Source organism: Tachyglossus aculeatus, chromosome 23, assembly GCF_015852505.1.
Source record: "Tachyglossus aculeatus isolate mTacAcu1 chromosome 23, mTacAcu1.pri, whole genome shotgun sequence".
Lineage (NCBI taxonomy): Eukaryota > Metazoa > Chordata > Mammalia > Monotremata > Tachyglossidae > Tachyglossus > Tachyglossus aculeatus.
This window is the reverse complement of record NC_052088.1, coordinates 24,290,773-24,304,362: the sequence shown is the minus strand read 5'-3', so window position 1 is coordinate 24,304,362 and position 13,590 is coordinate 24,290,773. Positions and strand designations below refer to the sequence as shown.

Genomic DNA, 13,590 nt, shown 5'->3' with positions numbered 1-13,590 from the left:
ACAATAATGTAAGTAATTGTGAGTGCACCCATGAAAGAGGACAAATGACTTTCTCGGAAGCTACCGATAAGGATAGCCTGGCTTGGAAAATAGTGAAGCAGTAGTCTCATATTCCTTTGTAAGTTATGGTTCCCTGTGGTATCTTCTGCAGGTGATTTTTTTTAAAAAAAAGGTACTTGAAGGGTCCAGAACGCCACGCACAAATATTAGTCTAAGTAATATAAATCATGGGCTTTCCTTGCACATCTCTAACAAGAGCAAATTTGTCTGCAAGGACAACTGAATAGTTGTTTGTAATCCTATGGTGCTATAATTAAGTCTTGTTCAGCTATTCCTGCCAAATCACCAGAGTGGGTGGTGAATGCAGCCAAGTAAATGCTAATTATGGAAGACGGGCTTCGAAGATATTCCGTGCACAAAGCAAAGGCAAGATGAGACAGTTAAGACAGGTTACGGAGTTCATATAAATAGCCTTGTCAAATTCAAGGCAAGCCCCCGCTAAGGCCACAGCTGCCTGCTCACTTCACTCACAGAAACTTCTAAATTGAATCCGGGGTCCTCTGCTGGGAATCTAGCCTTGCATCCTAGTCACTCATATCTGCTGCTCTCAAAGTTGCCCTCTGTCATTCTCACCTCTAAGCTAGTGTGCATGCCCTGGGGGGGGATGGGGTCCCTGCTCTCCCACCATTATATCTCTGAACAGCTCCTCTCAATTTATAGGAAATGGGGAAGTTCACTCCTACATCAGTGAGACTTGGATCACAGACAGAAGCTACTTTGGAGATCAAAGTCACCCATATGCAGGGTTTCACAAACAGAACTTAGTCAGCCCACCCAACACCAAAGCAATGCTCACCTCACCAGGTGCGCACCTTTGTTAGACAGGACACCTGGCGGAACACATATGGAGAATGGACAACTGTAGGATACCCAAAAAATTACTCCAGGCTGAGCTGAAATTTGGGGGGAAAGATCATAGAAAGGGTGGACAGAACAAACAGCGGGCTTTAAATCCACCTCAAACAGCAGGCTTTAAATCCACCTCAAACAATATGGCACAGCTGGGACGGTTGGGAGACAGTCGCAGAAGATGGGTCAACTGCCCTGAAGGAAAGGTTTGGGAGGATCCAGACACTAAATGTACAGGAATCAATGAAAACAGACTCAGGCCCTGGAAGAACAAACGTAGCAATGCAGTAAGGGGCAAATCTCTACAAACTGAAGAAAGGACTGCAAGTCACATATTGATCTTCATTAGACTCACCCATTCACACTGGTGAAATATCACTATCTTGAGTGTCATCTTCAAACCTGCAGGACAGCTATATTCTCTGATGACCCCAACAATACTACATGGGAAGTGGATAATTTTGCCATTATAAAATTGTTCAGATTCATAAATTCTGCTTTCCCCAGAAATGTGGACCTAGGGTTACTCTTAGGATCTTCCTGACTAAGCATCACTGAAGTTAAAGTGATCTTGATCATACCCCATTATATAAGACCATATACCAAAAAAGTCTATCATTTTAAATCAATCGATGGTATTTATTAAGTGCATACTAAGCGCTTCGGAGAGTAAAATACAACAGAATTAGCAGGCGCATTCCCTTCCCATAATGAGCTAGGAAATACTAAACAAAAGTCCATTCTTGCGACCAAAGACAAGCATGCATTTTCCCAATCATTATGTCTTCAAATTGTAAGAGTTCTGTTTCTTCTATGTAGCCTCACAATCTACTAGGTTTTATCATCACACCTGATACTTCCCTCCTTAGGAAACCATAGTAATGAAACCTTCATTTCCTCTATAAATGGGGCATATGAAAATGAACAGAAGTTGCTCCAAAAATGTCAGTCAAGAGCAGGAAAGCAAACACTTGGGTTACCCAAGAATCAGTGGAGAGAGAAGGCTTCTTTAAAGAGCCACTCTCTCCCAGCTATCCTCACACCATTCTTCACAGTCTTCCAGCTCTAGAATCCAGGACAGCAATTATTGAGGACTCTTATCACAATCAAGGTCAAGTTCTGCCTCTAATCCCGACTGCTTTTTGGTTGACAAAGAAAAAAAAAGCTCCCCGAAATCACCTATCTTCACATTTTCTCTCCAGTTCATAAAAGAAAGCTGTCGCTCCCAGCCAAGCTTGTTAACCTTAGGAATAATAATGATGGTATTTGTTAAGGGCTTACTATGTGCCAAGCCCTGTTCTAAGCACTGGATTAATAAGGCTGGATGTCAATTAGGCAGATACTTCTCCATTACCTGGAAGGTCCAGAATAGTCCTTGCTGGAAAGAGGTCTCTCCACCCATATTTTAAAAATCTAAGCCAGTACCAATCAAGACTCAAACCACTAAACATATTCAAACTCCAAATGTCCACATATGTCCTACCTGAGTCCCGAAGCAGGCAGCCATCATATGAGTCAACAGCTTAGCGGCAAACATGGAATACCTGGCGCAGAGGAGATGAGAGAGAACAGCCAGTCCAAAACCTGAAGAAGGAGGAAATACAGGGTCAATCACAGATGCCTAATCCACAGGGGTGAGGAGGACGTGCCCCCACAGCTATTCGAGTTGGACTCGAGCCTTGCTCATTCCAGGCCTCTGGGAAGACCTGAGAGTTTCCCTTCAATCAGTCAATCAATAGCATTTACTATACTCTTACTGTGTGCAGAGCACTGGAATAAGAGCTGGGAGAGTACTACAATACGAGTTAGTAGACACGTTTCCTGCCTACAATGACCTAATAGTCTAGAGATGGGTTTTCCGTCTAGAGGGTTTTCCTTCAGGGCTGGAAAACACTGAAATGGTGACGTCCTACCCCAATAATAATAGTAACGATATTTGTTTAGTGCTTACTGTGTGCCAGGCACTGTACTAAGCACTGGGGTGGATATAAGCAAATTGGGCTGGACGTAGGCCTTGTCCCATATGTGGCTCACAGTCTTAATCCCCAATTTACAGATGAGGTAACTGAGGTACAGATCATTTAAATGACTTGCCCAAGGTCACCCAGCAGGCAGTGGCAGAGCTAGGATGAGAACCTAGATCCTTCTGACTCCCAAGCCTGTGCTCTATTCACTGGGCCATGCTAGAGTTCCCTGAAGTCTATCCTCTTCCTTAAATCCCTGGCCCCAATTAGTCCCCACACTCAGAATGAAAATTTGGCACAGCCTAATGTGAATATAAAACCAGACTTCAAAGTTTGGATGGTCTTAGCTAACTAAGGCAGGAACGTGAATATTTTACACACACATCTCTGTATCTGTATCACTTTCTCTTTGCATTCCACAACCTCCTATCTATTCAGCAGTGTGGGAAGCAGCATGGGCTATTGGAAGAGCACAGAACTGAGTGTCTAAGAACCGGGTTCTAGCCCTTGCCTGCTTTGTGACCTTGGGAGGCAAGTCACTTAACATGTCTCCCCCTCTAGACTGTAAGCCCACTGTTGGGTAGGGACCATCCCTATATGTTGCCAACTTGTACTTCCCAAGCACTTAGTACAGTGCTCTGCACACAGTAAGTGCTCAATAAATACGACTGACTGATTAACATCTCTGTGCCTCAGTTTTCTCACCTGTCTCTGGGTAGGACAGAGACTGCTTCTGATCTGACTACCCCAGTGCATAGCATGTAGTAAGCATTTAGTACAGCGCTCTGCATCCTGTAAGCACTCAGTAAATACCACTGATTAATTGCTTAACAAATACCGGCATCATTAGCAGTCACTGATGAAGTAAAAATGCATTGCAAACCCTAAGATCTATCAATTAATTTCCAGCCCTGACATTCATGAGATGAAAGGGTCATTTTAATTTGTGGTTTCTTTCAATCCTATGTATTAGCTGATCAATGCTCTAGAAGAAGTCAATCTTATTGCAGTTCTAGCAATCAGAAGAGGTCAGGCCAGCCTTGGGTGTGGGAGGTTGCTGCTTTTGGCTCTGGGGTCTCAAGGGGTCTTAGCACCTTTGCCTCTTGGGTTCTCTGCTCCTCCCTGAACATACTCAGTGAAGAGAAATCCTGGTTGATCCCTGCCCTGATCCTATGTGCTAAAGAAGCAGAATGGTCTAGTGGAAAGAGCACAGGCCTGGACATCAGAGGATGTGGGTTCTGATCCCAGCTCTGCCACAGATAATAATGATAATGGCATTTGTTAAGCACTTACTATGTGCCAGGCACTGTACTACGTGCTGGAGTGGATACAAGCAAATTGGGTTGGACATAATCCCTGTCCTATGTGGAACGCACAGTCCCCATCCCCATTTTCCAGATGAGGTAACAGAGGCCCAGAGAAATGAAGCGACTTGCCCAAGGTCACACAGCAGACATGTGTCACAGCCCGAATTAGAACCCATGACCTTCTGACTCCCAAGCCCATGCTCTATCCACTACACCATGCTGCTTCTCTGTGTGACCTTGGGTAAGTCACTTAACTTCTTTGAAACTCAGTTACCTCATCTGTAATATGAGGATTAAGACTGAGTCCCATGTGGGACAGGGACTCAGTCTAAACTGATTACCTTGTATCTACCCCAGGGCTTAGAACAGTGTTTGGCACATAATAAGCGCTTAACAAATACCCAATTATTATTATCATTATTATTAGAAATGTGTGGCTTAACTCATCTAAACACAGACGTTTATGTAAAACAAGAGTATCTGGCAAGCATAAAGAATGGATTGTGCCACAAAATCTTACCGATAATAATGACCCTTTTTATCTACGGATAACAGTGACTATGGAATTACAAGGGCTGCAATTCTGAATTTAAAAGGTAGCTTTTTATAGCAATGGGTGACAAAAAAACCGGAGAAATTTCTATTACTTTGAGGTGTTCCTTTTGGGTTTAAAATCCACACATTAAGAGGAAATTAAACTTTTCATATTATTTAAAGCTACCAGTGACAGGTACCCTATAGAAGCCAGAATCAGAAAGATTTTGAGGTCTTCACATCATCCTTATACTGTAACAGCTAGCTTCAGTGCAGACTTTATAACGGCAGCCACTGACTGCTTTGAGTTACGAACAAAACCAAAAGACCCTTCCGCATAAAATTTAAGTTCCCATTCACAATAATGAGATTCACTGCTTTGAACACAAACGTTACACTGTGGACTTTTCGTTCAACAGTGATATTTTGACCTAGATTTGAAAAGCATAAAGAGGCTTTTGAGTGAAAAAATGTGGAGAAACAGTGAAAAACAATTCTGAAAATGTGGAACAACGTTTCGTGGCTCCTAAATGCAAGCAGAATTGAAGTGCTCTGGGAACTCATGACTTGTTTTGCTGGTTAAAACCTTGTGTGCCACCGGTAAAACTTGCCGAGTGGGTTTCCGTTGTCACCCCTAACTTTAACAAGGCCCATAGGTTACTATCACGAGAGACGGGTTCTGCATTAGCCAAGTTTTCAAGTTGGAAGCATGGCCAAGAAATCTGGAACAAGCCTTCCTTCCCAGGAAGCCCGCTATGCCATTTCCAGAGCTCCAACAGGGCAGACAGGTGGGTCGCTCTCCGGCCTCAGCCCGAGGGCCTCCCCCCGCCTCCACCAAGTAACCAGTGTTCCCACAGAAGGCTCTGCACTGAGTCCATTTTGCCAAGATTGCTCTGCATTGGGTCAGTTTTGCCAAGATTTGCATTTTGGAGTCTGAGAAATTCCAATGTTTGGGATGAATCTTCAAGGGCAACCCCTGGGATGTTAACAAAACATTCAAAGTGGTTATTTAAGGGGGCCATTTTAAGGATGGGCTGGTACATTTCCCAAACTAAGCTGGCCTCAGAAATGAACTGAACCCGGTTCAGTTGTAGATTGCATGTTACTTATTACATGCAATGAACATGTAATAGTTCATTTTCTTCACTCCAGTCTATCCTGCAGACTTGGGCAGGGAAAAAGACATCATCGCCACAAAAATGTGAAAGAGAAGAAGCTCCCAGAGTTCCTGCTGTTCCTCTTCTTCTCCTTCTCCTCCTCCTCCTCCGCACTCAGCAGCAGCCGGAGAATGACTCAGCTGACACCTAGATTACATGCCTTCTGGCTGAGCACCAGGAAGGAGCAGCCAGAGCTTAGACCCTCGCAATTTCCCAGAGACCAAAAAGGCACCTCGAGAATGCAGTGGGAGGGGGCTCATTGACTCCTTCCCCAAATCACCTCTGCTTATAGCCAAACCTGGACTGAGAGTCCAGGATTTAGTTTGGGCACCAGCAATAATCTATGTTAGCTCCTTTGTCCTTCTCCTCCCCACCTCTATTCTTTTCCTTGGACCCTCCAAAGAGGGTGCTCGGTGAGATCCTGCTCAATTCGAGCCCTGTTTTGGGTGACAAGCAGCATGGCCTTAGCATAAAGAAAACGGGACTGAGGGTCAGGAAGACCAGAATTCTAGCCCTGGTTCTGCCATTTGCTTGCTGTGTGATCTCGGACAAGTCATTAACCACTCTGTGCCTTAGTTTTCTTATCATCATCATCACCATCATCAATAGTATTTATTGAGCGCTTACTATGTGCACAGCACTGTACTAAGCACTTGGGAAGTACAAATTGGCAACATATACAGTCCCTACCCAAAAGTGGGCTCACAGTCTAAAAGGGGGAGACAGAGAACAAAACCAAACATACTAACAAAATAAAATAAATAAATAGGCTATCTGAAAAATGGGGTTAAAATAACTTTTCTGTGAATCTCATGTGGGACAGGGTGTGTGCTTGATCTGATTCTCTTGCGTCTACTCCAGGGCTTCATACAGTGCACGCCAAAAATATTATTCTTGTTGTTAGAAAAAAATATGTGAAATTATATTTTATAGTGTAAGATCTCTGTCACAAAATGATTGGCAGCTGTTAAGGTCCTCTGTTGTTATTAGTCCCAAGCGAACGTATCAACTGACCTGAGATACAAATAAATCCAGAAGAGAAAAAGGCTTCATTGTAGGAAGACAAGCTGTCTGTCTGGGCAGAGACTGCGTAGGTCGACATGTGGGAACAGGCACATTCCACGTAGTCGGAATTGTCATCGACCACTTTGCAGAACTGACTGTCAGACAACCAGCTGGAAAAAAAAAACAAAACAACAGTCACCATGGCAGATTCATGACCAGTTACAGTGGAAGGCTGGGGATCATTATAAAATAATTCCTTGAACTTTTACTCAATCTTCCAAGTAAACCTCAACGTTACAGCAAACTACGAGAGGACATCTTGTCTGAGATGTTGTGTAATAGGTTTCTGGGAAGCACGTCACACTGTTAAATTAATCTTGAACAAAAAAAAACTGCCTCAGATGCTAAACAACCTGAAACCAGCACGCCACGAGTCAGCCAAAAATTTCTATACTAACTTTGCTTTGCCAACACTTTTTAAGCCTGATTAACTGCAATGTCTTCACAGTGAATTCAAAAGCAACATTCAAAAAAAAGTGCAGGAGCCCTCCCGCTTTGAAAGATCCATAATTATCGCCCTCAGTTCTCTGAATGGAAATGATTCTGCTACATAACACTTGGGATGCAGCTGAAGCCCCATAGATAAGAATCCCACCCAGGATCCTCTCTAGATTCTCTTTCTAAAGGCCCAGGGGGAATGGGACAAATGGCCCAGACTCCATATGACTTCAGGCAGTCTGGCCTGGGCTCCTGGGGACCATCAAGAAAGATCACTCATTCTTATGTTGCCAACTTGTACTTCCCAAGCGCTTAGTACAGTGCTCTGCACACAGTAAGCGTGCAATAAATACGATTGATTGATTGATTCTGACCCACTTCTGGAAACGGGGGAGACTCTTCTTTGTGTGTTCATCGCTCCCTATGTTGTGAGGGCAAAAGGCAGACAGAGGCTTGAAATGTTTCTGCTCCTGTCTAGATTCTGTGATCATGCTCCCAATAGCATCTCATCAGACTCTAATCCAAGTTGTGTCTGCTGTGTGACCTTAGGCATTTCACTTAACTTCTCTGTGCCTCAGTTACTTCACCTATAACATGGAGATTAAGACTGACTCCCACGTGACAAATCCAACCCGATTTGCTTGTATCTACCTCAGGGCTTAGTGCAGTGCCTGACACAAAATAAGTGTTTAACAAATACCACTAAATAAAAAAAGGAATTGTAGGGCCAAAGGACAGGAAGGAGGCGGTTGTGGGGCGGGGTCTCTAATCCCAAACCAGGAGAAATGGACTTTTTTGGTTTTCTTTTCCACCCCTTCTCCTTTAAGGACCAGTTGGCAATTTAATAGACCGAATCTCCGCCTGGGCCAGAGGCCCCCAACTGCTCCCTTCCATCGGTAAATATTATTGATTGAGTCAACCCCCTTCCAAAATAACTAATCGGAGCCTCATTTCCTGACATATTGGGGGCTGTCAGGTTTCATTAAACCTTCTGAAAGATTCACCCTGGTGATGGAAGTTGTTAGAGCTGAAGTAGGACTTGACAACATTTATTTGAAGAACCTCTCTTCTGGGATTCAAGGAGAGGCACCACTTGAAACAGGCAAAGTAATCAAAAGGAACCTCCTTAGTACCAAAGGCATCAGGACTGAGGAAATAACTAATCCCTTGGCCCAATGCAGATAGCGATTATTAATCCAAGGAGTTGGAGGGATCAGACCGTGATTAAAAACAATACCTCGCTGCAGCCCGATTCCAGAGGAGACAAGAAGACTTTTGGGGAATGATTCGCTGTCCGGCAGCGTAGATCCGGTAGAGAACTTCGTTGCTGTTGGTTAGTGGATATGAACTCTGACCCTTCACACTCAGAGACAAAATCTGGACAGAGAGAGAGAGAAAGAGAGTATCACAATAAAACTTGGCAGAAAGGAAATCAGCTCGCCTTTCTCCTCATCTTGCTAAATTATGCCCTTTATAGTTAGGAGTTCTTTTGTGAATTTGATGCCTAGCTCGGTCCATGGCTAGAAGGGTTCTCTACACTGAAAGCCTCACTTTCAAGGCTGTTGATGACACCCTTAATTTCAGAGAAGCAGCGTGGCTCAGTGGAAAGAGCACGGGCTTTGGAGTCAGAGGTCATGGGTTCATATCCCAGCTCCGCCACGTCTGCTGTGTGACCTTGGGCAACTCACTTAACTTCTCTGAGCTTCAGTTACCTCATCTGTATAATGGGGATTAAGACTGTGAGCACCACGTGGGACAACTTGATCACCTTGTAAGCCCCCCACAGTGCTTAGAACAGTGCTCTGAAGATAGTAAGCGCTTAACAAATGCCATCATTATTATTATTATCCCTTTCTGCTTCTCATTTTATCACTGAGTATCACAACTAATATAGATCTTGGACTTTAATTTGGGTTCCAATTGTGCCAGATATTTCCTAACCTCTGTAAAGCCTTGATTTCAGGGTGCATGTGCAGCTGCACCCATGTTTATTTGGGTGACCAAATTCCATCAAATTTTCACCTTCCCAGTGTGTGACTCTCTCCCATCTCTCTCTCTCTCCCTGCTCCCCCAAACACACACATATATCCTCCACTTCACAAGCACAGATCTGAAGGACAGAGAAAAATGGTTTACTAATAAGAGATACAGTAGTTGGTCTGAAATTGAGCCAAAAGGATCACACTGTTCCTAGAAACTATTTCATTTACACATACAACTCATGCTATTTATTTCTACTTTCCCCAGCTTAGACATAGATTTTTGCTTTGCAAAACCCACAAGAAATAACATTTTGCCTTTATACTTACAATTTTCAATTCAGTGAAACCTTTCTCTTCATTTACCCCCCACACTCACATATCTTCCCAGTCTGTCTCACACACACTGCATTTATCTTCTATCAAAAAAATTAGATAATCTGTCCAGAGCATTCTCAGTGTGAAGCAAAGGCATATCCTTATCTTGGGCAAAGGGAATTCCTTGAGTAAATTTTTAAAAATCATCTCCACATGCAGACTACCACCTTTAGTAGCAAGCAAGCAATGGGTAACTGTGCATGTGTGGGTATACAAACATATATACATATGAATATACACATATTAAGTAAGCGCTTAGTACAGTGCTCAGCACACAGTGCTCAATAAATATATTGAATGAATGTATGTATGTATGTACATATCTATATGTATATAATCTACTGAGTATTAGAAACAGAACAATTTCTCTGTTCCTCAGTTTCCTCAATAAAAAATGGGGATTCAATATTCATTCATTCATTCAATCGTATTTATTGAGCGCTTACTGTGTGCAGAGCACTGTACTAAGTGCTTAGGAAGTACAAGTCAGCAACATATAGAGATTGTCCCTACCCAACAATGGGCTCACAGTCTAGAAGGGGGAGACAGACAACAAAACGAACATGTAGACAGGTGTCAAAGTCAACAGAACGAACAGAATTATAGCTAAATGTACATCATTAACAAAATAAATAAAATAGTAAATATGTACAAGTAATACAGAGTAATAAACCTGTACAGCTATATACAAGTGCTGTGGGGAGGGGAAGGAGGTAGGGCAGGGGGGATGGGGAGGAGGAGAGGAAAATGGGGGCTCAGTCTGGGAAGGTCTCCTGGAGGAGGTGAGCTCTCAGTAGGGCTTTGAAGGGTGGAAGCAAGCTAGCTTGGCAGATGTGTGGAGGGAGGGCATTTCAGGCCAGGGGAAGGATGTGGGCTGGGGGTCGACGGTGGAACAGGCAAGAACGAGGCACAGTGAGGAGGTTAGCGGCAGAGGAGTAGAGGGTTTGAGTTGGGCTGTAGGAGAGAAGAGAGGTGAGGTAGGAGGGGGCGAAGTGATGGACAACCTTGAAGCCAAGGGTGAGGAGTTTTTGCTTGATTTGTAGGTTGACAGGCAGCCACTGGAGATTTTTGAGGAGAGGAGTAACAGTCTCACTCCTAGATTGTAAGCCCCATGTGGGACAGGGACTCTGTCCAGCCTGATTGTAATGTTAGAGTTAGAACATCAGATAGATGTTCCAACAGCAGTTAGAACAGTGGTGGACACACAAGACCCTAATACCCTAATTATCAATTATTATCATATTTCATAGTCATAAAAGAATCTAATTGTGTGAAAGGGAGAAAAGCCTTCATTTTTTCAGAGAGGAAGAACCCTTTCTGAAATTCAGAGTTACCTTGTTTTTCAGGGCAGGCCCTGTGGTATCCGTAATGAACCACTGCTGGCTGCTGTACTCCGTGAACTGGACAAATTTACAGTTCCCGCCCACTTCCCCCAGAAAGGGGGCAATGGGAACTTGCAATAAGCGCTCAGGAACGCGGATGGAATCCCCTTCCTTCCCTTCAAATCTGTGACCATTGATCTGCTGGGGGTACCAGTGAAGGGCCGTTATAGACAGATATGGGCAAGTGTCCAAGATGGTTCTGCCTCTGTGGAAATAAAAAGAAGAGTCATTCTGGATCCAGGGCGCTGCTCATCTCACTCTGCACCTCCCTCAGGTCTACTCTCACAAAGAACATACATGGAAACCTGCCCTTTCGTTCTTTTTTCTAGTCTCATCTGACACTGAGGGAATGTAAAGCCTGATCACTTTCCAATTAATTCGTTATGTGTTCATAGAAAAAGGGAAATGGGTGACAAAGAATGCTATCGTTGAGTATTTCATTCTAAGATAACCCCTAAGAGCTTACCTAGGTGGTACATCTAAGCTTTGCCTGCCAAACTACCCAGGCGCAATTGTCCATGTCGCTCTGAAGAAATTTTTCACTAAGGAGTTTTTATCTGCTGACCCTTTGAAAATATATCTACAAGTTTTTAAAGATATGTGGGAGCCTTAAAAATCAAACAGGCATTTTTCCAATGGATTATACTGAACACTATAATTTCCAAGAAAGAGTAAGCCATATTAATCACATTCTACTACCTGACCTGCCTACAAAATATAATGTAAGCGAATAATTAGGTTTCCAATCTTTAATAGGAAAAGACATTTTTTTAAATACAGATAATAATAATTATTATTATTATTATGGCATTTGTTAAGCACTAATTGTGTGCCAGGCACTGTATTCCACGAAGAAATCATAATGTTACTTTTAGGATCTGTTCAGGGCTTACTGTGTGTCAAGTGTGTACTAAGGTACGAGCGAGATACAGCATAATCTAATCAGGTTGGACACAGTTCCTATCCCAGGGGAAGGGCAGATATTTTATCCCCATTTCACAGATGGTGAAACTGAGGTTACATATATTGAGTTAAGTGAGAAGCAGCATGGTCTAGTGGACAGAGCATGCGTCTGGTAGTCAGAAGGAGCTGGGTTCTAATCCTGACTCTGCCACTTGTCTGTTATGTGACCCTGGGTGAGTCGCTTACCTTCTGTGTGCCTTAGTTTCCTCATCTATAAAACAGGGATTACAACTGTGATCCACATGTGGGAAGTGGACTGTATCCAACCTGATTAGCTTGTATCTACACCAGTGCTTAGTACAGTGCCTGACATATAAGTGATTAACAAATATCATTTTAAAAAAACAAAAAAAAGTGACTTGTCCAAGGTCATAATGCAGGCAAGTGATGTAGCCAACACCAGAATTCGGGTTCTCTGTCTTCCAGATCCTTGGTCTTTCCACTAGGTCACTCCGTTTCCCATATATTAAATATATCCTGAAAAAAAAATCCTTCTCCCTTAAGTGAGAACTTGTTCCAAATTGTTCCCCCTCTGGGAAAAAAGGAATGCAAAACCCAGAGTAGAACCAGGCCCATAAGATATAAAGGAGAGGGAAGAGGGATAAAGCAATGGAAGCCAAGTTGAGAACCAGCAGTTACATGGGTGCTCTCTCTCTCTCTCTTTCTGCTTTTGAAGAGGACACTACTGAAGGTGAGATCATATTCACTAATCATGCCCATTCAGTATTTGCAAAACTGTACAGTTTACAGCAATTGATGAGTAGCAGTCATCCCCATTTCACTGAAGGGTGCTCCAAGAAAATCATTACCGCCCTCCCTTAGCAAGCTGATAGGGACTGGAGTCAGAAACCCTGACAGAGTTGTTATACCAACCCTAGAATGAAGAGCTCACAGTCCTTCTAGACTGTGAGCCCACTGTTGGGTAGGGACCGTCTCTATATGTTGCCAACTTGTACTTCCCAAGTGCTTAGTACAGTGCTTTGCACACAGTAAGCGCTCAATAAATACGATTGAATGAATGAATGAATACCAGAAAGCCATCCGATCACATGTAAGCTGTGTCGACGAATGAATCAGATGATACAGGCTGAAAAATTGAAAGAAAACTGAAGTGCTGAATCAACCTGCACTAGCAAAGCCAATCCCACAACCAAAATAGTAATAATAATAATCTGACAACAGGGATAATCCTGTTACCGAGAAAGCACACTAACACCACAATGACAGGCAAGAAGGTAAAAGCACTCAATTAGCTTTCACCCTCAACTTCTTTGCTGATTTCCTCTTACAACTCAGCCTGGAAACTTTGCTCCCCTAATGCCAACCTTACTTGCTGTACTGTGATTCTGTTTCTCTCACTGCTGACCTCATATCTATGTCTTTCTTGGAGCCTAGAATCCTTTCCCCTTCATGTACAACAAGCTACTGCTCTTCCTCACTTCAGAGCCTTACTAAAATTACATTCCCCCCAGATGCCTTCCCTGACTAAGCCCTCATTCCCTTGACTCCCTCTC

At 43.3% G+C, this 13,590-nt stretch overlaps 1 protein-coding gene across 1 annotated transcript in view; it reads right to left on the bottom strand.

Annotated features, from left to right (window-relative positions):
- ADGRV1 (adhesion G protein-coupled receptor V1) overlaps positions 1 to 13,590 on the bottom strand; it is a 470,004-nt gene that overhangs the window by 275,553 nt on the left and 180,861 nt on the right. Inside the window, exons 80-83 of the mRNA XM_038765531.1 lie at positions 11,066 to 11,318; positions 8,612 to 8,751; positions 6,886 to 7,046; positions 2,393 to 2,493 (exon numbers count right to left, since the gene is read on the bottom strand). Of these exons, the coding sequence (XP_038621459.1) occupies positions 2,393 to 2,493; positions 6,886 to 7,046; positions 8,612 to 8,751; positions 11,066 to 11,318 (655 nt within the window). The remainder of the gene's footprint in view (positions 1 to 2,392; positions 2,494 to 6,885; positions 7,047 to 8,611; positions 8,752 to 11,065; positions 11,319 to 13,590) is intronic.